The 20,264-nt window shown below is 44.3% G+C and overlaps 1 protein-coding gene across 1 annotated transcript in view; it reads left to right on the plus strand.

Annotated features, from left to right (window-relative positions):
• The window catches only part of LOC149436095 (hepatoma-derived growth factor-related protein 2-like), a gene marked incomplete at its 5' end in the record, with an annotated part of 239,706 nt that overhangs the window by 376 nt on the left and 219,066 nt on the right, over positions 1-20,264 (plus strand). Inside the window, one exon of the mRNA XM_089662056.1 lies at positions 14,526-14,627. Within this exon, the coding sequence (XP_089518182.1) occupies positions 14,526-14,627 (102 nt within the window). The remainder of the gene's footprint in view (positions 1-14,525; positions 14,628-20,264) is intronic.

Raw genomic sequence — 20,264 nt, forward strand, 5'->3', positions numbered from 1 at the left:
GGTATTAAAGCCACCCCCCACCCCACCCCCAGGGCTTACCTCATTGTACTTGCCACACTGTACTTGCCACTGCGAATATAGGTCTCTTTACATTTCTTTTCTTTTGCTTAGTCACCTTTTTTTTTTTTTTTTCTTTTTTTTTCTTTTTATCCCTTTCTGTGTCCATTGATGGGACACAGCTTCTTATTCCAGACCCTAGGGTTTATAGGGCCATCTACAAGAGTAGGACACTAGGCAGAAAATGAACTCTGCACCACCTATAGGCTGTCCTAGCTCGTATGAACCCCTTCTCTGCAATAGGCAAGTCAGGTAGTTATAAATCAATACAAACAAAGAACAACTGAAGAGGGGTGGGTGCTGTGGCTGTCAGTGAACTTAAAGAAAAGGATTTTACAGTGAATAACAAAACTCCTGGTTTTTCTTTTTTGTTAATTGCACCTGGACAGGACACAGCTTCTTATTCACAACCTCAGGGACATCCCATAGCAGTGCCAAAGGTGAGGGTTTTGAAAAACGACAGCCAAAACAGGATAACAGGAGCTTACACAGGAACATAGGATGGAGCATAAAAAGATTCCCCCCCCCCCCCCCCCAAGATGAAACAGAAACCACAGACATCCATATTCAACAGTTTGCGACCAAAACAAGCATCCGAAGACGCCAGAACATCCACCTTGTTAAACGTACTGAAGGTGTGCATAGACAACCAAGTAGCCATCCTTAAATTTTGAGAGACAGATGCCTGATGTTGGAAGGTCCTAGAGGCACTAGGCACCCTAGTAAAAGGTGCCATTATGGGGAAAGGAGGAACCTGACCTTTAACGGCTTAAACCTGAACCACTGTCTGCCTAATACTCCTAGAAATGGTGGCAGAAGAAGCTGTCAGACCCTCCCTTGGCCCATATATGATCACAAAGAGAGAATCCGACCTCTGAAAAGACTCCACATCAGACAGATACTCCAGAATTGCCCATATCACATCCAAGGTGTGCAATGCAAACTCCATAGGATGTGAAAGACTCGGGAATAGAGAAGCCAGGACAATGTCCTCATTCAAATGAAGTAAACGAAAATCCTTGTGTTCAACCAAAAAGGGAGACCAACATGACAAGGTCACCAGCTCCTATCATGCCCTGCAGATCGGGTATTGAACAGCAGCGCCCACAGACAATCCCAGAAAACTGCCCCAGCACACAGTACACTGCAGATGGATGAAACAATGGGGGCACGGGGAGATAGGGCCCAAGAGATAGCCCAGCAGTAACGAAGGATTGGGTTGGATGAGGAGAACCCTGCAGAGCCGACCATCCCTAGGAACACCAGCACCCCTCCCAGCCCAGCCTGGCTGTTGATTGAAGATCTCTGCGGGAAAAATCCCAGGAAAAGAGGATAAAAGAAAAAAGCTATGGAACCACAGGTCCCAACAGGGAACTAGGTCCTTACTCCTGAACACTAGGCAGAAATCCCTGGTTTGCCTATCACAGAGAGGGGTTTTATACCAGCTAGGACTTCCAATAGGCGGTGTAGTTGGCGCTATAAACACTATGGTCGAGAAAAAGAAAGCTGTGTCTATCAATGAATGAAAGTAAAACACTAATAAATTCATTTTTAATATTTAAAGCAAACTCACTCATCCTTCCATGTCTCCATGCTTCATTTTGCTGAGAAATCACTTTGAAAACACCCGCTAACAGTTCTGGCTGTTGCCATCTTGAGTAAAGGCAGACATTTCATGTTGCATTTACTTACTGGAATCCATTTGCCTTTGGCTCAGGCATGCAGACACTAGGGTGTATACACAGCTGAGAAAACCCCTCCTGAAGATTCCTGGGATGTATGATGTCATTTGCCTAGGCCTGAAAACCAGGAAGTAACTAAAGAAATGTAAAACTCACACAAAAAAAGTTTAAAACAAGTAAATATACCTTCCTCTCTATAAATATACGTATATTTACCTGTGGACACGGTAAATAAAGATTCATTGTTGCCTGTCTGAATATATATTTCCCTAAAGAGGAACTTCACTCTCTTAGTCAACATTGACTATTTTTTTTTTTTTTTTTTTTTTTTTTTTTTTGGGATTTGTATTTCAATGGTTTTTATTAATTTTAAACAGTATAAAACAGAGGCAACAAAACACGCCCACGCAGGGGCTATCAATTGCACCGATAGAAAATGCATAATAGAGCAGACAACGCTCTAATTCCAATAAGGCAAAACGTATGCCCACGTAGGGGCTATCAATGGCACATAGGTTACAATAACATCAGTGAAACCCAGATTATCGCACCTAAAGACAGCTGTCCACTGTCACATCAAAACAAACAGAAAAGGAAAGAAGAAAAGCAGAGAAGAAAGAAAGAGAAAAAAAAAAAAAAAAAACACACACCAAAGAGCAAGGGTCCATGAGCGCCAATACAAAACTCCTTCACCTCCCTATACTGGCAGGGGGGAGCGTGGGAAAGGCATATTGCAACCACGGCTCCCATATTGTCAAAAATTTATGTTGAGAGTCGTTGCATATACTCGACATCTGTTCATTGAGCATCATAGTAGTCATACGATCCCGCACCCCCTGAAAAAGTACAAACGGACTCTTCCAGGCCTGGGCAATTGTCCTAGTGGCCGATAAAAACAAATAGGAAGCCAACCGCTGCTGACGAGCCAAGAGGCCCGGTATGGGGCAATGAAGCAAAGCATACCGAGCATCCCGGCGTATGGAGAGATGAAACAAAGTGAAAAGGAGGCCAAACACACGAGACCAAAAACGAACCAACCTCGGGCATGACCACCAGATATGCAGTACATCGCCACGATGGCCACAACCCCGAAAACATCGATCACCACAGGCAGGGTTAGCCTGGGCCAAACGAGCCGGCACCCAATACCAACGAAACAATACCTTATAGGCTGCTTCCAGCGTGGTCGTATTAAACGAACATTTAGCTATGAGTGACCAGGCTTTATTCCAGTCCTCCGGATCCACAGCCACTCCCAGGTCGCGTTCCCACTGAACTACATATGAAAGAGAAGTGTGCGACGAGCATCTGTTCAAAGCTGCGTAAAGAAGGGAGATAAGGCCCGGGGCGCCCGGACGCTGCTGGCAAAGCCGTTCAAAGGCAGATTTCTGATATGGGAAAGCAGAAGTGGCCCTCAGCGAGAGTAGCCAGTGCCGCAACTGAAGGTACCGAAAAAATTCCGCTGGGGGAACATCCCGAGACTCCCGGAGGACATTCCAGGTGGGAAAGGACCGAAAAATCAAAAAGTGTTGCACCTGTGAGAAACCATGAGCCACCCACCAAGAAAATGCCCTCGGGTGATCTAGACCCGGCGGGAAAAGAGGGTTATTAACGATTGGAAGCAAGGGCAAGAAAGGCGACATCAGACCACTGGAGTAACGTACTGAGTCCCAGACTCGTAGGCCATGGAGCAACATCGGACTCAGCGCCGTAGGACGCAGGGCAGGGGGAAGCCATAGAAGTGTCGATAGTGCGATAGGGGCACAATTAGGTAGTTCCAGCAGGACCCAGAGAGGAACGTCGGAGGAAGCGTGCAACATAGACAGCGGGGCAATTTGGCTCGCCTGATAATACTTAGTTACATTGGGTACCCCAAGACCACCTTGGAGTCTATGAGCAAAGAGCGTATTTCTAGAAACTCTGGGATGCTTATTGGCCCAGATAAAACGCATAAACTTCGCCTGAAGCAACCGAAGAAAATGAGGGGGAACCCGCACTGGGAGGGTGCGAAAATAATATAACAATTTCGGCAAGATGGTCATTTTCACTGAGTGAACCCGTCCTATCCAAGACAGGTGCGGAAATTGCCAGGAATGCATAAGAGAAGATAAGGAGCTAAGCAGAGGATAATAATTTGCAGCAAAAAGGGAGTCATAGGTGGGGGTCAAGCGAATGCCCAAGTATTCAAGAGAAGAGGAAGCCCACCGGTAAGGGAAATGGGATTGTAGGCGTGAAACCAAATCTGAAGCCAAAGTAATATTGAGAGCAACGGTTTTATCCAAATTAATACGTAGACCCGAGATCAAGGAAAAGCGCTCAAGAATTGCCTGCAAATTAGGAAGCGTCGTCAGAGGATTAGTAAGGGTCAAGAGGGCATCGTCCGCAAAGAGGCTCAGCTTAAACTCCTGTCCCGCGTATGGAACCCCCGATACATTGCAGTCGGTCCGGAGCGCTAAAGCCAGTGGCTCAAGCGCCAGGACAAAGAGTGCCGGGGACAGTGGGCAGCCCTGCCTTGTCCCTCGCCCAACAGGAAAGGGATCCGAGAAATATCCAGCGTATTTAACGGAAGCCGAAGGAAAGGAATACAAGGCTTGAATCCATGAGAGAATAGAATCCCCGAAACCCCAGCGAGACAGGACAAACCGCAGATATTCCCAGGATAGAGAATCAAAAGCTTTATATATGTCCAAGGACAGTAAGAATCCTGGGATTTTCCGTTGTTGCAGAAAATGTATAAGATGGACCACCTTACGGACGTTATCACCCGCCTGCCTCCCGGGGACGAACCCTACTTGGTCCCTGTGGACCAGGCTACACAAATATTTATTGATGCGAAAACTAAGGATCTTGCCCAATATTTTCAAGTCCTCATTAAGAAGAGAGATGGGCCGGAAGGCTTGCGGTTCCTGAACATCATCGGTTGTCTTAGGAATCATAGAGATATGTGCCCTAAGTGCGTCCGGAGAGGGCAAGGAGCCCTGTCGTAACTCATTAAAGTAGGCAGCTAAAAAGGGTGCCAAAAGGGCTGAGAATTTTTTATAATAGAGACCGGAGAAGCCGTCTGGACCTGGGGCCGCAGTGGACCGTAAAGATTTGATTGCTTGTAGCACTTCCGGTACGGTGACACCTGCGTTGAGGGCCGCCTGTGCTGCCTCGGTTAATCCAGGAAGATGGAGGTCCTGAAAGAATGCCTCTGCCTGGGCCACAGGGAAGGGATCTGGGGCAGCATAAAGGCGCGAAAGGAAGTCCGAGAATCGGGAAACAATCTGCTTGGGATTAGAAGTACAGCCACCCGAGGAAAGTCGAAGCCGAATCGGTTTATGGGGTTTCCCCACAGAATTTAGTTTCCTGGCTAGCATGGGACCGGGCTTATTAGCACACGAATAGAATTTATGTTTGGTCCAACGCAAGGCCCGTTCCGCCTCCGAAGAGGCAAGGAGGTCCAATTCTGTCGCCAGAGCGTCCCGAGCGCGTTTATGGGCCACGGATGGAGATGACCTCCAACGCGCATCCGCAGAGGCCAGGAGAGAATGAAGCTCCGAGAGTCGACGTTCCCGTTCCCGCTTCCGGACCGCAGCCAGCTGTATAACATGACCCCGCACCGTGGCCTTATGCGCTTCCCATAGGGGCACTGCTGAAGAGACCGATCCCGAGTTTTCCGTAAAATATGTCCGTAAGAAGAATTCTATTTCTTGGCAGGTAGCCTGAGTGGTCAGTAAAGAGTCATTGATGCGCCAATGAAAAGGGCGTCGTTCTGACCCAGAAAGGGCAAGGAGGAGTACCAAAGGATCATGGTCTGACCAGGGTGAGGAGGGAATAGTTATCCGCCGGACCGAGGGGAGTTGCTGGACCTGCATGAATATATGATCAATTCTACAAAAACTGTCATGAGGGTTAGAATAGAACGTAAAGTCGCGTTCAGTTGGATGAAGTTCCCTCCAGACGTCCGCTAACCCCGCTGTCCGCAAAAGAGAGCGCATACGTGCCTCCAGCACCAAGTCATGAGAGGGGGTCGCTCCTTGTGCGTAGCGCCTATCCAGTGTGGAATCCAAGGTAACATTCGAATCCCCCATAACAAGAAGAAGACCCTTAGAGTGTCGAGAAATAATGGTGCAAAGATGCGAAAAGAATTTATGCTGGAAACGGTTAGGCGCGTAGTAAGAGACAAAGGTAACCTCCTGGTCCCAGAGGGTGCCTTGCAGAAGCAAATACCTGCCCGTGGGGTCCGCTATATTCCGAGCACAGACAAAGGGGAGATTGCGTTTAAAAGCTATCAGAACACCCCGACGCTTCTCAGGAGCCGAGGCCGTGTAAAAGATGGGATAGTGAGGTGAAAGATAACGCGGAGCGGAGGACTGAGAAAACCTGGTCTCCTGTAGACATACCACATCAATTTGTTGCGACTTGAGATGATGAAAAACTTTAGCCCGCTTCTGAGGCGAATTGAAGCCTTGAACATTATGTGAATATATTTTCAAAAGGGGTGAGGCCATGGCGGTATCAACGCAACACGCTCAGCAGAAAAAAGCCCAAAGCAGCCAGCAATTTTCACTCCCAATGGCGATCGGACCATGGCGTCCCGGAACCCTGCAGAAAACAAAAACAAAAAAAAACAGAGAAAAAGAGAAGAACAAAGAAAGAAAAAAGGAAAAAGACACAAAAAGTATACACAACAGTGCAATCGTGTCACACCAATGGTGACGTGCATCCTACACATGAAGGATACAGTTAGGGGTAACTCTACCACCGGACAAATGGCTGCAAATGGAAACATCAAAACAGAAGCCCTCAGGGGGCAAAAAGGCAATGTACATAATAGAATATAGTAAATCTTAATAAACTAAAAGTCCCAGGAACAGGAACCTCCGCAACAACCTCCCCAGAGAAACCCGGAGAACCACAGGGGCCAACCCCCCTCCACCCAACCAGGCCCACCGGGTCAACCTCCCACCCCGGAGCCCAAGGGAACCATCACCCAAGGCCACAAACGTAGACCCAAGCACCATCACATGGACCCAAAACAGGCTGCGGCAGCAAAAAGTCCCGATTCCTAAGTCCAGGAAGAGACCCCCCCCCAACCCGGGATGAAACCCAAAGGGGCAAGCCGGAGCAGTCTCAACCTAGAATGTTGACAAACCGGGGAGACCCTAAGGGCCAAACTCACGATCTCGTCAGGGTAGTCCCTCGGTGAGACAATATGTGGGAGTTCCAAGGCGCATCTTCAGCCTGGAGAAGAACAGGAAGGACTTGATCGCGAAGGGGTCTGAGGGAGAGCCCCCCTCCTGGTGGACGACCGCTCCCAGATGCGGCCCAGAGCGGGCGGCCTTGCCGAGGATCCAGATGAATGAGCCGGGCTCCGATCAGCAGCTTCCGGCGAGAGAAGATGTAGAGATTCCAAGAGAGAATGGGCCTCCTCCGGCGTAGCCACAGAATGACTGCGGCCCTGGTAGGTGAAGGTGAGGCGGAACGGAAAGCCCCAGGCATATTTAATTCTGTGTTTCACCAGGACCGAAGTGAAGGGCTTCAACTGACGTCGCTTCTGGAGAGTGGTCTGAGAGAGGTCTGCGAAAAGCTGGTAGCGGTGCCCCTGGAAGCTAAGATCAGGGTTATTTCTGGCCGCCAAGAGGATAGTTTCCTTAGTGCGGTAATAAGTAAACTTGATGATAATGTCCCTCGGGGGCCCATCCGGTCGTCTGGGGCCCAAAGAACGATGTATGCGGTCAAATTCGAGCCGGTCAATGGGAATAGCGGGTGTCAGCTCCTGAAACAGAGCAGTAGCAGTGGAGGTAAGATCCGTGACCGTTTCCGGAATACCCCTTAACCGCAAATTGCCACGGCGGGAACGGTTTTCGAAATCCTCAAGCCGCAGTAGTGCGTCCGCCAATTCCTTCTTAAGGTCGCACAGGTCCTGTTCGTGATTTTCAATGACCGTGGTCGCAGCGTCCATTTTATCTTCGAGATCATTCGTCCGATTGCCCAAATCCCGAATTTCCCGCGAAAGACGGTCGGCCAGCTTGGAGGTAGCGGAGGACAATTCTGATTGCAACATACTTTTAAAGCGGCGCAGGAGCTCGGCATCCCGCAGGGATGGAATGTGCGACTGCCGGGATGGCTCGGGATCCAGGTCCTCCCCACTGCCAGGATCCATCTCACCTGCAGGTAGTGATGGCAGGGGACCCAAACTTGCAGCCAGGGCTTCAGCTGTTGTCCCGGGCGAAAACCGCGAATCCGCGGCCGGGGTCCTGGAAGCCTCCGGCGGCCGGCCCAAAATCGAGGCCGCGGCTTCACCCGCGATCTCCGGCGGGTAGGCCGCAACCTCCCGAACGGTCCGTCGGACGCTGGAGGTGCGGGCAGCCGGGGTTTTTTTCCCCATCAGGGTGCTAGAAGGACAGGGGGACAGGGAGGAAGCGGAGGGACCCCCCCTGAGGGTCAGAAATCGGCCGATTTGTCCGGTGGCTGAGACAGTAAGTTAATAGGCAGCCATCCTGGCTGCTGCTCACGAGCGCTCAACATTGACTATTTTTAATCCAAATGATAGCAGCATAAGGATTAAAAATAGTCATTGTTGATTAAAAGAGTGAATTTCCTCTTTAGGGAAATATATATCCAAACAGGCAAACACTGAATCTTTATTTACAGTGCTCACAAGTAAATTTACTGGGGAATTAATTAAAACTGGAGCAGGCAGAATATGCAGCATCTGTGTCAAATAGTGAGCTGCAATCTTTCATTTTCAAAGCTTAACTGAACAAGCTGACAGTAGACGCTGATTGGTCGGCTTGTACAGCTGCATCAGCTTGTGTGCTCCAATTTTAATAAATTCCACTCACTGTGTTTTACATTTTATACTCCTGATTGCTGTAGTTTAAGGTCTTTACTCCTGTAGTTTTTCCTTCGGGTAGTCTGTGTGTGGAAAAGCATATGTAATGGAATAGTTTCATTTTAATACAATTCTGAGGCTTGTATGTCTGATACACTCTTGCTTGTGGCACAGTCATTAAGGCATGTTTTATGGGTAAAAGACTATGGCATGTGTGTGTTCAGTATAGAGAGAGTAGACTCAGATGTTCTCTATGCCTCTTTAGGGCCCCCAGCACGGTTAGCACAGTTTGACCAAACCCACAATTTGGTGCAGCAACATGCTGCTTTGTTCCTTTAGTCTCGATTCACATATATGCAAATTGGATGTGTTTTTGAACCTCATCCGATTGTCTTGACATGTGAAATAACTTTGGTTTCTTTTATAGTTGTTCACTTATCTGCGGTGCATCCGCACTGCAAATTAAAAAACAGCGCTACATGTCATCAGTTTTATACACAGTTTTGTCAGTTTTATTTTTTTCTATCTATTTCCTTTCTCCTCTCCTAGCCAGCTGCCACATCCTTAACAATCGATGACTCACCCACACCATAATTTTTTTAAAAAATGGTGTGGAGGTCCTCCCCCAGATCCTTATTCAAGCTTGGAGCCTGGTGGCCTGGAAAGGTGAGAGGGGGGAGACAAGCGAGGGCCCCCTCATCCCCCGAACCATACCAGACCATGCGACCCCAACATGGGGGGTGCTTTGGGTTAGTGGGTCCCAGTTGATGCCGTAACAAGGGAATGAGGCCACAGGGCCAGGTAAGAAATAAGCTCACCATCCACAGACCACTGCCCAGGGTTGTGGGGGTCTACGGGTGGTGAGCTTATCGTTATTGGGGTACATTGTACCTCTGCTCATTCACACAAAGTGTCAAAAATAAATAGAAACACAGACAGACCTTTATTACAAAAAAACAACGTCCCCGAAACAAATCCAATGTCAGTCACGATGAACTCTTCCGACTTGCAAATAAAAAAACATGTCATAACCCGACACTGGCTCCTGTCATCTGACAGCTCTGCCGCCTCCCGCCGCTAAATAAACGAAAGGGTGGGGCCAACCTTTCATGTCATTGATTGGCCCCAACCCCTTCTGACAGCATTATCCAGGGCCCCCATACTCCAAAGTACCCCCCCACAGGTCTGTGGGGATGTTGGGGGGTGGAACCCACAGTGTTTTGGTTTTTTTTTTCTCTTGGTTTAATTTTGGCTTGGGGTTTCCCTTAACATTTTTCTTGCTGGCAAGTCTTTTGTTTACTTTCATCTGTCAGCAGGGGACCATGCTGTCAGCTGATGAGACAAGTTCCGCTTGTCTAAACATCACCCCCCCCCCCCCCATGCCACTTTATTTGCGAGTGGCAGGTATCTGCTTACACTTCTGGGTCAGATCTCAGCTGGAAGTTTGGCCCCCTCTCCTTACCCCGCAGTCTCAGAAAGAGACTGCAGCCCATTCACAAGGTGCAGCGCTTTTTGCGCATGCACAGTAGCGACCGAGCTGTGAAGCCACAAGATGCTGGCACCAGCGCCCAAAGCCCGTTGCAGAAGCGGCTTGGGCGAGGACATTCCTGGACCCCCAGGACAGGTAAGTGCCCTTTTTTTAACCCCTTCGTACCTAAAGGTAAACCAAATCTTAACGCCTAAGCACAATTTTCAACTTTGACATGTGTTCGCAAAACCATACATATCGTCACAACTACTTTGTGCATCCAGGTGGATTGTACCTTGTTTTTTCAGAACACGTTGGGCTTTCATTTGGTAGTAAATGGTAATAGATATCTCCTATTTTTTTTTTTTTTTTTGGTATTACCAAAGGAAAACTGGCCCAAAAAAAAAAAAAAAAAAAAAACTTTTTTAAAATTTAGCTGTATATTTTTTGCTACTACCATAGCCTACCACCAAATAACCCAAAATAATTTTTCCTGCTCCTGACAATCACAGCGATACCCTATGTGTGTATGTTAGTTGTTGTTTGTACCCGTAGTACAGCCCAGAAACAATAGTTTTTTGTCTTCTTTTAGTTCTTTTTTTATACTGCCACTAACTGACACTGATTTCAATTCAAAAATTAAAAAAACAAAACTGACCTTGACCTTGATCTAAACACTAACCCTGGCACAGACCTCTAGGTCCAAAAAAATATATAAACAAAATAATAAAAACAAACAAAAATACGTAGATCAAGGTTTGTTCTATCAAACCTTGATCTAGGTATTTTTGTTTTTATTATTATATTGATATTTTTTTTTTTACACACACTTGTTTTTTTTTTTCCTCTCTGAAAGGACATAGAAAGGACATTGTATCTCTCTCCTCCATTCAAAGAGAGAAATCAAGGGGTTAAAAGTCTGCAGTATTTGTCGCTTCTGACTGTTAACTTTTTGAAGGAGCTCTGCTTTAAGGTTTTGGCGGCCAGCTTGCCAGTCTGCTCCTTAAAGCGGAGCTCCACCCAAAAGGGGAAGTTCTGCCTTTAAGCCTTTGTCTCCCGCTTCCCATTAAGGATTGGCACCTTTGGGGAGCGAGTACCAAAATTTGGCAGGTACCATCTCCAACTTCTGCTGTGTTCGCCTAGGCTATCAGAAGTGACTGTTGTCGTCTCCCTCCCCCCTCTCTCCCGGTAGTCTTCTGGGACATGTGACAGTTCCCAGAAGACTACGGGGCCATTTGCAAAATGCAGCGCTTCTCGTGCATTTGCAGTGGGCACCCGGATGTGAAGCTGTCACAGTTGGGTGCCCAACGCTGAAGATGCCTGGGAGAGAAGACGACCGGTGAAACCAGCTGTAGTGAGGACACTGCTGGACTGAGGGACAGGTAAGTGTCTGTATTTTAAAAGTCAGCAGCTACAGTTTTTGTAGCTGCTGACTTTTTTTTTTTTTTTTTCAGCTGGAACTCCGCTTTAACAACCAACTATTGTTAAGGACACCATTGGCCGCCCACTCCTAAAATTCATGTATCTGACTTCCCAATTCGCATTAGAACTGTGTCTAAATTGCAGCTGAACCGCTGAACTTTCGAAGTTTGCCCTGACAATCACACTGCATTGTCTCAGCCATTTGAGGGGTATGATCAGCCATGTGTAGCAGATGTGCTAGGAACGCCACTGACAAGAGCTGTCTATTTACTGCTAAAGGTTGCTTCTAAGTAGCCCAAAAATCTATCATGGACCTACAAGTAAGCTATTGCCACAGTTTGTGTCAAATGCATGCATCTACAATTAGAAAGTGAATATGACAATTTACCTGTATGGGAGGTGTGTCAGATAACAGACTTTGCTGTCCAAAAGAACATTATAAATATATAGGCACAGTCCACACTTTCTGGAGCTGATGAATCAAAGAAAGTTATTTGGCCACAGTAGCAGTAGATACGGTGAAAACTAAAGACAGCCTTTCAGGAGAATGTCCTCCCCTTGTGAATGGGAGTGGAAATGTTATGGTTTTAGGTTGATTTACTGCTTCAGGACTTGGGCAGCTTTCAGTCATCGTGTTGACTATAAATTATGCATCTTTTCAAATAGTGCAGCCTACAATGTTGCTTTGTACTGGACCTTGCTCTGGGCACTCTTTTTGGTACATGGTGCATTGTGTGAAGCCACAGGGTGCTTTACCGGTTCCGAGCTGTGGTCAGATTCTCCCTCACCTATTCTACAAAATTAAGAATGACTATGGTGATCCCATTGCACTGATTTAGCCCAGGAGGACATGGTATTCCAGCATATCCAGGTTCCTGGCAGATGCTTTGTGGGCCCTCCTGGATCGTTCAGACCTCCTAAACCAATGGCCAGTATTCCATCATTCTCACTAGTTTTAATGGTTTGTTGGTGTTTTTTTATTAGAGTCTATGGTCTGAAGAATAGGGTTCCTCTTTTTCTTGTTAAGGCATGCTACCAGTTTTATGAATGCATTGTGGGCTTTTCAGCTATAGGCACCTGTTTTCAGATTTGCAAGGCTCCCAACCAGCCGTCTGTTCATACATTGTCACTATTGGCCTTGTTGACCCCTCAGCTTACAATGTGCCAAATGCTGTGAAGCATTTCAAGGTGTTGTCTGGCTTATTATAACCAGGATTTTTTGTGGTATTGGCAAAGTAATGGCTTCTTTCTGGCAACTCGACCATGCAGGTCATTTTTATTCAAGCATTGTATTGTGATCCTTGAAACAACCACAGTTTTATTTTTGTTTTTTTGTTTTTGTTTTTTTCCCAGAGCAGACTGTATTTCTCCTGAAGTTACCTGTGGGTTTTACTTTGTATCCCAAACAAATCTTCTGGTGTTTGTGGCCTCAATCTTTCTTGCTCTACCTGACCTTGGCTTGGTATCAAGAGATCCCTAAGTTTTCCACTTCTTCTAGTGGTTGAACAGTACTGACTGGCATATTCAAGGCTTTGGATATCATTGTATATCCTTTTCCATCTTTATAAAGGTTTGTTACCTTGTTACGCAGGTCTTTTGACAGTTCTTTTCTGCTCCGCATAGCTTAGTATCTAGCCTGCTCAGTGCATCAACGTGAGAGTGAATAAATTCATTGACTGTTTATACAGAGACACAAATTACACTTTAAAAAGCCACAGATGTGGAAAATAATAAATTACTTTGTGTGATCACTATCCTTTAATAAAAAACAGTCTTTTGGCATATCAATAATTTTTTCAATATCAATGGCAAAATTTTACAGTTTCTGCCAGGGTATGCAAACCTTTGAGCACAACTTTGAGTGCAGGAAATAAGGATTTATCTGCTTTAGGCATGATATGCCACAGCTTTCGGCCCAGCTTCAGTTTTAGCTTGGTGCCCTTCTGTTGCGTGCGTTTGTTGTTTTCTTTTTTAATCTGTTCTTACCAATTTTTTTATTCTGTGACATAGAGCTCTGGGGTATTATTTAATTTTTACATGCCTGATGGCCTATTTCTGTAGCCACTTCCAGCCCTTAGGCTGTATGGAATTGGTTACCATGGCTTCAGCTTTCATGTAAAAGTGATACATGCTGCTCTACAGCTGCCCCATCTCTCTTTTTTTCAGAGAACAGAAGGAGCTATACACTGCTTTTCCTGGGGTCTCCCCCCTTGCTGCAAGTGGTCAGGTCAAGAGAGGACAAGGAGGATCTTTATTTACTGTCCAGTAAAGTCTAGTGAAGCTGCTAATCTAGCAAATCTCAGCTTGATCTGTTGTTTTGGTGGGCAGAGGAAATAGATCCCTGATCTTTCCATAAAGAGGACCTGTCACTGTCCAAGCTATCACAAGGGATGTTGATAAAAAAAAGTTAAATTGAAAAAAATGAACGAGACTATATAGAATTATTTTTTTTTTTTTTTATTTCAATAAAATATTTAAAGCACCCCCATCCGCACGCACAAATTAGGTCCTGTACGCATAGGTAAATGGTGATTGAACTACACATTTGAGGTATATCCACAGGCGTCAGAGTGAAAACAATTATTCTAGCACCAGTGCTCACATTCACCTCTAAACGGATAACCTGTACCTGCTTTTGAAACATCTACTATGGAAAGTTTTAGGTGTTGTACTTTGCCGCCACTTCACAGGCATGCAGAATTGTAAATCTTGACATGCTTGGTGTCTGTTTACTCGACTCAGCATCGTATTTTTATATTTTTCAAAAAAATTTGGTATTATATTGTGTTTGTTTGCACTAAATTGCATTGAAGCGTTTTTTCCCCCATAAAATTTGCATTTGATAATTGGCTGTGCCAATCTCATGCAACTTAAAAATTGCAACAACCACCATTTTATTCTGCAAGGCCTCTGCTTTCAGAAAATATTTAATATCTGTGGGTTCTAAGTACTTTTCTAGAAAAACTTAATGTGGATTTTAACATTTACGGGAGAAGTGTCAACATTGGCCTAAGCGTCAAGTGGCTAGTTTTGGAATCCTGTTTCTGTCCTTATCACAATTTCTGTTTTTGCATAGGATGTTAACAGATGTTTAGATGCTCTGGAGAAGCTTGGCAGCCTTCATCTGACTTCTAATATTCTGCAGAAGAATACTGACCTTGTGACAACACTTAAGAAGGTGAGCAGTATTAATCTGATGCTTCTGATTATTTATTTGTGTTTAACCACTTGCCCTCCAGAGGATTTACCACCCTTCCTGACAAGGCCATTTTTTGCATTATCGCGCTGCACTTGTAATTGGTAATTGCTTTGTCATGCAATGCTGTACTCAAACAAAATGTATGTCCTTTTCTTCAAACAGAGCTTTCTTTTGGTGGTGTTTGATGACCTTTTTTTATTTTTTGCTCTGTAAACAAAAAAGACCAACACATTTGTAAAGAAAATTATATTTTCTCATTTCTGTTATAAAAAATATCCTATAAACGCATATTTCGACATAAATTTAGGACAAAATGTATTTTGCTATATGACTTTGTTAATAAAAAATTCCATTAAGTGTATATTAATTTGTTTTTGTGAAAGTTATAGCGTCTACAAACTTTGGTACGCCAATTTTTACTTTACAGCGCTACTCTAGTTTAACTGACAATTGTGCCGTCATGCAATACTGTACATAAATTAAATTTCTTTTTTTTACACAAATAGAGCTTTCTTTTGATGGTATTTGATCACCTCTGGGTTTTTTATTGTTTGCGCTATAAACAAAAAAAGTCTGAACATTTTGAAAAAAAACCCCAATGTTTTCTCATTTTTGCTACATGTCTTTGGTAAAAAAAAATCTGAATAACTGCATATTAATTTGTTTGTGTGAAAGTTTATAGCGTCTAAAAACTATGGTATGGATACTGGAATCCAGCTTTTGCTTTCTGACTGCCTATCACATTTCTTGAGGTGCTAAAATGCCAGGACAGTACAAACACCCCAAAATAGAGCCTTTTCGGAAAGTAGACACATGTTGAATCTATATTGCTCACACATGCCATGGGTATCTTTGGAATTACACCCCAAAATATATTCTGCTACTCCTCCTGACCATGGTCATATGTCTGAGTCTTTTTGGAAGCCTAGCCACATAAAGGAGCCTGAAATCCAATGACCACTTTGAAAGCCTCAATTCGCTTCCTCACTTCACTACCTCGCTACCACTCACAATTTTGGAGGCCCTGAAGAGCCAGTATAGCACCAACCCCCCCCCCCCCTCCCCAAATGATGCCTTTTTGGAAAGTAGACACCCCAAGGAATTTAATAAGCAGCATGGTGAGACTTTTGCAGATCTCAAGAAAAGAAAAAAAAATTTTTGTTTTTGTTCATTTTCAAAAAACCTGTGGCAACAAAGAGATCTGCAAAATACTCACTATGCTGCTTATCAAGTTCCTTGGAGTGTCTACTTTCCAAAAAGGGGTGATTAGGAAGGGGGGGAGTTTTACCATTCTGGCATTTCAGGGCTTCTGAAACTGTGATGCATAGTCATTAATTGTAATGAGGGAAAGGTGCTTGTTGGATTTTGGGGTCCTGTACCCGGCTAGGCTGCAAAACAGTTTCTTAGGTGGTATCCCCATACTTAGGAGAAGTAACAAAATGTATTTTGTAGAGTAATTTCTGGTTTCTTAGAATATAGAGATGATTGGCGCCATTCCAGTCTCCAAACCGCTCTATAGTCAACTGGCAGAAACACAGGCTGCATTTTCAGGTGAGACAGCTGTAAAAGCAATCCTGCAGCTAATTAATCGCTAGGATTGTTTACATGAAAGCCGATCACTGGCTGAAAAAAACAATACCAGGCATCATCCTGGTATAACCACTGGTCCAGTGATGTTTTTTTCTATATGAAGCCTGAGGGCTAAATGAAAAAAAGAGAAGAAATCTCTGCCAGAAAAAATGTGTGGTATGCCCACCATTAGAATATACTGTCATGCATCCACTCACCTTTTTTTTTTCTTTTTTTTTTTTTACTATTGTAAATATTTATTAAGGGCCAAAGCCCATTTTTTCAGAACAGTTACAACAACACTTTAGGTGTAAAAGAGAACCACAATCAACATAAAAGAAAACAAAACCAGAAGACCTGAACATAATTAGACAGCATGGTAAACTGTATAATACAAAAGCACTAAACGACAATAGCCTGAACATCCTTAGGTTACGTTATTTTTCAGAGGCTCTGTACCTAAAGAGGTGTCTGAGCTATATAAGGGGGGGACGAGGACGAGGGGGAGAGGAAGAAAGTCTACCAAAGGGAGAATGATCCCATAATTCTATCCTAGATTGTAAGCTCGAAAGAGCAGGACACTTGAATCCCTTGTGTTCTGTTTTGTTACTGTATTGTCTCATGTAATTCTAATCCTAGATTGTAAGCTCGAGAGAGCAGGGCCCTTGAATCCCTCGTGTTCTGTTTTGTTACTGTATTGTCTCATGTACTGTCCCCCACTATAATCTACAGCGCTGAGCAAACCTTTTAGCGCTATATAAATACTGTATTATAATAATAATTCCCAAATAGATCGAAAATTACCTTAGTAATCACCCACTAGAACTGTAAGATATTCCATTTCCCTGATTTCAGAGATCGCTGTTAAGAGATGACCTAGCATGGGGACATCAACTGATTTCTAGAGTCGTGCTATCACCCGTCTAGCAGCCGTCAGAATATGTATTCCCAACCTCTTAGACCGCTTAGAGATACCCCTAAAGGATAGTCTCAAAAGATAGTGTAGCAGGTCTAGGGATAGGGTAACATAGAGTACTTGCTCCAAGACCATTTAAACCATAGCCCAATAACCCGCAATCTGTGGACAAAATCAAAAGTTGTGTGCCAAGGTGCCTACTCCTCCCATGCACCTCCAGCATCTGTCAGAGTGATTTGGGTTGATCGCGTGAAGCACTACAGGGGTCTTGTACCAATGCATCAGTATTTTATATAAGTTTTCTTTATACACAAGACAAGGAGAGGTCTTAGTAACAGATTCCCAAATCATCTGCCAACATTTCAAAGAGATTGGGCATTGGAGTTTGTCCTCCCATCTCTTCATATAACAGAATTATCAATGAGAGAACCTTTATTGAAAAGTAGTTTATATAAAGAGTTGATAAGATGCTGTTGGGAGAGACCTTTAACAGCTATCCTCCCAAAATCTGTAGGGCGATCTAGTGTTAGGAATTCAAGGAATGGATAAAATGACGGAACTGTAAATAGGTATATCTGGCTGATAAAGGTATTGTGGATTTCCACGCCCTAATCTCTTCAAATGACCGAATCCTATGCGAGACCAGATTGATCAGATGTCGGAGTTAAAATATCCCATTAATTGCCCAAGGGCTCATCTTTGGTTAAGACAGACTATCTAGGAGCTCTGGATTATATAAAACATTCAACAATGGAGAGCACATGGACAATAACTGCTGAGATTTCACACAGGTTGACCATATTTAATATATTCGAGCAAAGGGGGGGAGGGGACATCGGTAATGCATAATGAAAAGGGCATAACAATGAGCATGTGTGGATTGGTTAAATATAGCATAGTTCAATCTCTTCCCATCTGTTTTAGGTTTTTGGGTGAACCATCTCAAATGAGTGGCTAAATAGTATTTAACATCTGGTACCTCTAAGCCTCTGTTATTTTTAGATGTCAAAAGAACTCTGCTCGCTATTCGAGGCTTGCTGGCATGCCAAATAAATTTTTGGATTCAGCCTGTGGACCGAAAAAAAAAAAAAAAAAGAACATGACAGATTCCTCTGTTCACATCAATCAATGTGGATGAAGAAATCTGTCAAAATATATGCCGAAGCATAGGGGCTGGCCACCCCAGGCCCCCATACTTAAGCATATATGCTCTTTTTTTTTAATGGCGGATTAAAAATCTCATCCAACAGCGATACACACACTGACTTATATTCTGAGAGCAAATCCCTGTTGCTGTCAGAATAAACAGCATATATGCTCTTTTATAACTGCGGATGAAAAATTTCATCCAACAGCGCTGCACACACTTATTTATATTTTTAGAGCAAGACCCTGTTGCTGTCAGAATAAACAGATTGGTGCTGCAGCTGGGTAGCATTCCTGCAAAGAAAACAGCAATGGCTAACAATAAAACAGTGATGGATAAATATAGATGGCGCCACAGAAAAACAAAAATAAATATATAATATACACACTAAATTAAACACAATAAATAATGAAAAAAATATACTACCAGCTGCAAAATCCACCCTATGACCATAAAGTGTGCAAATATTAAAACAAACAATTTGCGCTAGTAAATAAAAAGAAAAATATAATTGTGAAAAAAAGTTATGAGTCCCATAAACAATATAAAGTCACATAAAGCAATTCTAAATTACTGTGGTTGATGAAAAAAATATATTTGTAAACAAAAATCCACCAAAAAAATTGTGTCAGTCCTCCACCAAATAAACTAAATAAACTCACCAGAGCTATATGCTGATATTATAAATCAGCATAAAGCGCTTTTTGCTCTGGGAGCGATGAACAGCAGACTGATGAGACAATATTCGGCTTTAAACACGATATCCAGGGAGCAATACTCTGCAATCGCCAATACTTTGCTTAAGAATTGATATCCAAGAAGCAATACTCTGCAGTAGGATGTCACTAAATAGATCCACTTCTTCTAGACACCACCATATCCATAGAAAGTTTAGAAACAAAGAAACGGTGTCCTGACAGACACCAGCATAAACAGCATATCCAGATCAAGTAAAATGAACCCAGTAGCCTCGCACATGCACCATACTGACTATTGGGAACGTAATGACGTCACATCAATCAAACAATAATATCAGCATATAGCTCTGGTGAGTTTATTTGGTGGAGGACTGACACATTTGTTTGGTGGATTTTTGTTTGCAAATATATTTTTTTCATCAACCACAGTAATTTAGAATTGCTTTATGTGACTTTATATGGTTTATGGGACTCATAACTTTTTTTCACAATTATATTTTTCTTTTTATTTACTAGCGCAAATTTTGTTTTAATAACAATAAAACCGTAACAATAAAATAGTAAAGGGGAGCATGCGCGGCTGGGAACTTTGATGGCCGCATTCCTGTGAGCTCCGTACATCCCCCCGACCTAACAGACTCACCCACGGCGCACCGCTGCTCCATATTCGTCCCTGGGTGAGTCACAGTAGCAGGGCACCCAGCGCGCCAGACCTCAGTCCTATAATGGGGAAGATAGGGCGCTGGAAGCCCCCCTCCCCTCCGCCACGTGAGCCGCAGCCGTTACCGCTGCAGCGGTTTCTTCACAGGCCACAATCCGCGGCCTCAATTACAACAGGGATCCCACAGACGAGCTCCGACGGGCCCCCAGTGGCGGTCGGAGGTACTACACCAGCTGCCTCCAGCTTCCTCCACAATGCCTCCACAATGCAGCCAACCTCCTCACTCCCAGGGATGAGCTCTGACGGGCCCCCAGTGGCGGCAGGAGGTACTACACCTGCTGCCTCCACAATGCAGCTAATCTCACTCCCTCAGCACCAACATATAGATGAATCTGAATCCCAAATCCCTATAGAGGGGACAACAGAGCATCCTTTGATGAGCCTTTCCTCATCCGCTCTCACAAATCTCCGTGTGTCACCTGCCCTCACGATATCTATGCTAGAAGAAAAATTGCAGGTATTCTTGCGCAATATTACCGCCACTATTGCCGCTGAAGTGGGCAAATTAGCCTTGGATCTTCGTGGAGAAATAGCGCAGATTGGGGAGCGTGCAGATCAACTGGAG

This window comes from Staurois parvus, unplaced genomic scaffold, assembly GCF_062004578.1.
Source record: "Staurois parvus isolate SC_StPar_1 unplaced genomic scaffold, SC_StPar_1.0 ptg001420l, whole genome shotgun sequence".
NCBI lineage: Eukaryota > Metazoa > Chordata > Amphibia > Anura > Ranidae > Staurois > Staurois parvus.